At 30.9% G+C, this 447-nt stretch overlaps 1 protein-coding gene across 1 annotated transcript in view; it reads left to right on the plus strand.

Moving 5' to 3' along the window:
* LOC110300153 (28S ribosomal protein S31, mitochondrial-like) overlaps positions 1-240 on the plus strand; it is a gene marked incomplete at its 5' end in the record, with an annotated part of 14,554 nt that extends 14,314 nt beyond the window's left edge. Inside the window, one exon of the mRNA XM_029480683.1 lies at positions 1-240. Within this exon, the coding sequence (XP_029336543.1) occupies positions 1-170 (170 nt within the window).
* Positions 241-447: the final 207 nt, after the last annotated feature.

A 447-nucleotide genomic window follows, 5' to 3' on the forward strand; every position in this document is an offset into this window, starting at 1 on the left:
ATTTCCCCAAGCAAGGACCAATCCGTCTGTTCATGGAGCTGGTGACCTGTGGCCTTTCCAAAAACCCATATCTGAGTGTTAAACAGAAGGTCGAGCACATAGAGTGGTTTAGAAATTATTTTAATGAAAAAAGAGATATTCTCAAAGAAAATAACATAGCGATCACTTAACATCACAAAGAAAAAAATTTTATTTAAACTTGAAGATGTATATTAAAGCTAAATAGAAATTTTATCAAAATTCTTTTGTGTTGATCATTGTACCTGATGTGACTAACATAACTGTGAAATTACTTTTAACCCGAAATACGTTCTTATTATATATCTGAGAATTAGGGATACATCTAAGACAATTCTAACTTTTTTTATTAGGTGACTTTGCTTCTTTGAGGTATATAATTTTAGTGGTAAAGCTGATTAACATCAAAATCCTTGTGTAATTTGCTTG

This window comes from Mus caroli, chromosome 8 (assembly GCF_900094665.2).
Source record: "Mus caroli chromosome 8, CAROLI_EIJ_v1.1, whole genome shotgun sequence".
Lineage (NCBI taxonomy): Eukaryota > Metazoa > Chordata > Mammalia > Rodentia > Muridae > Mus > Mus caroli.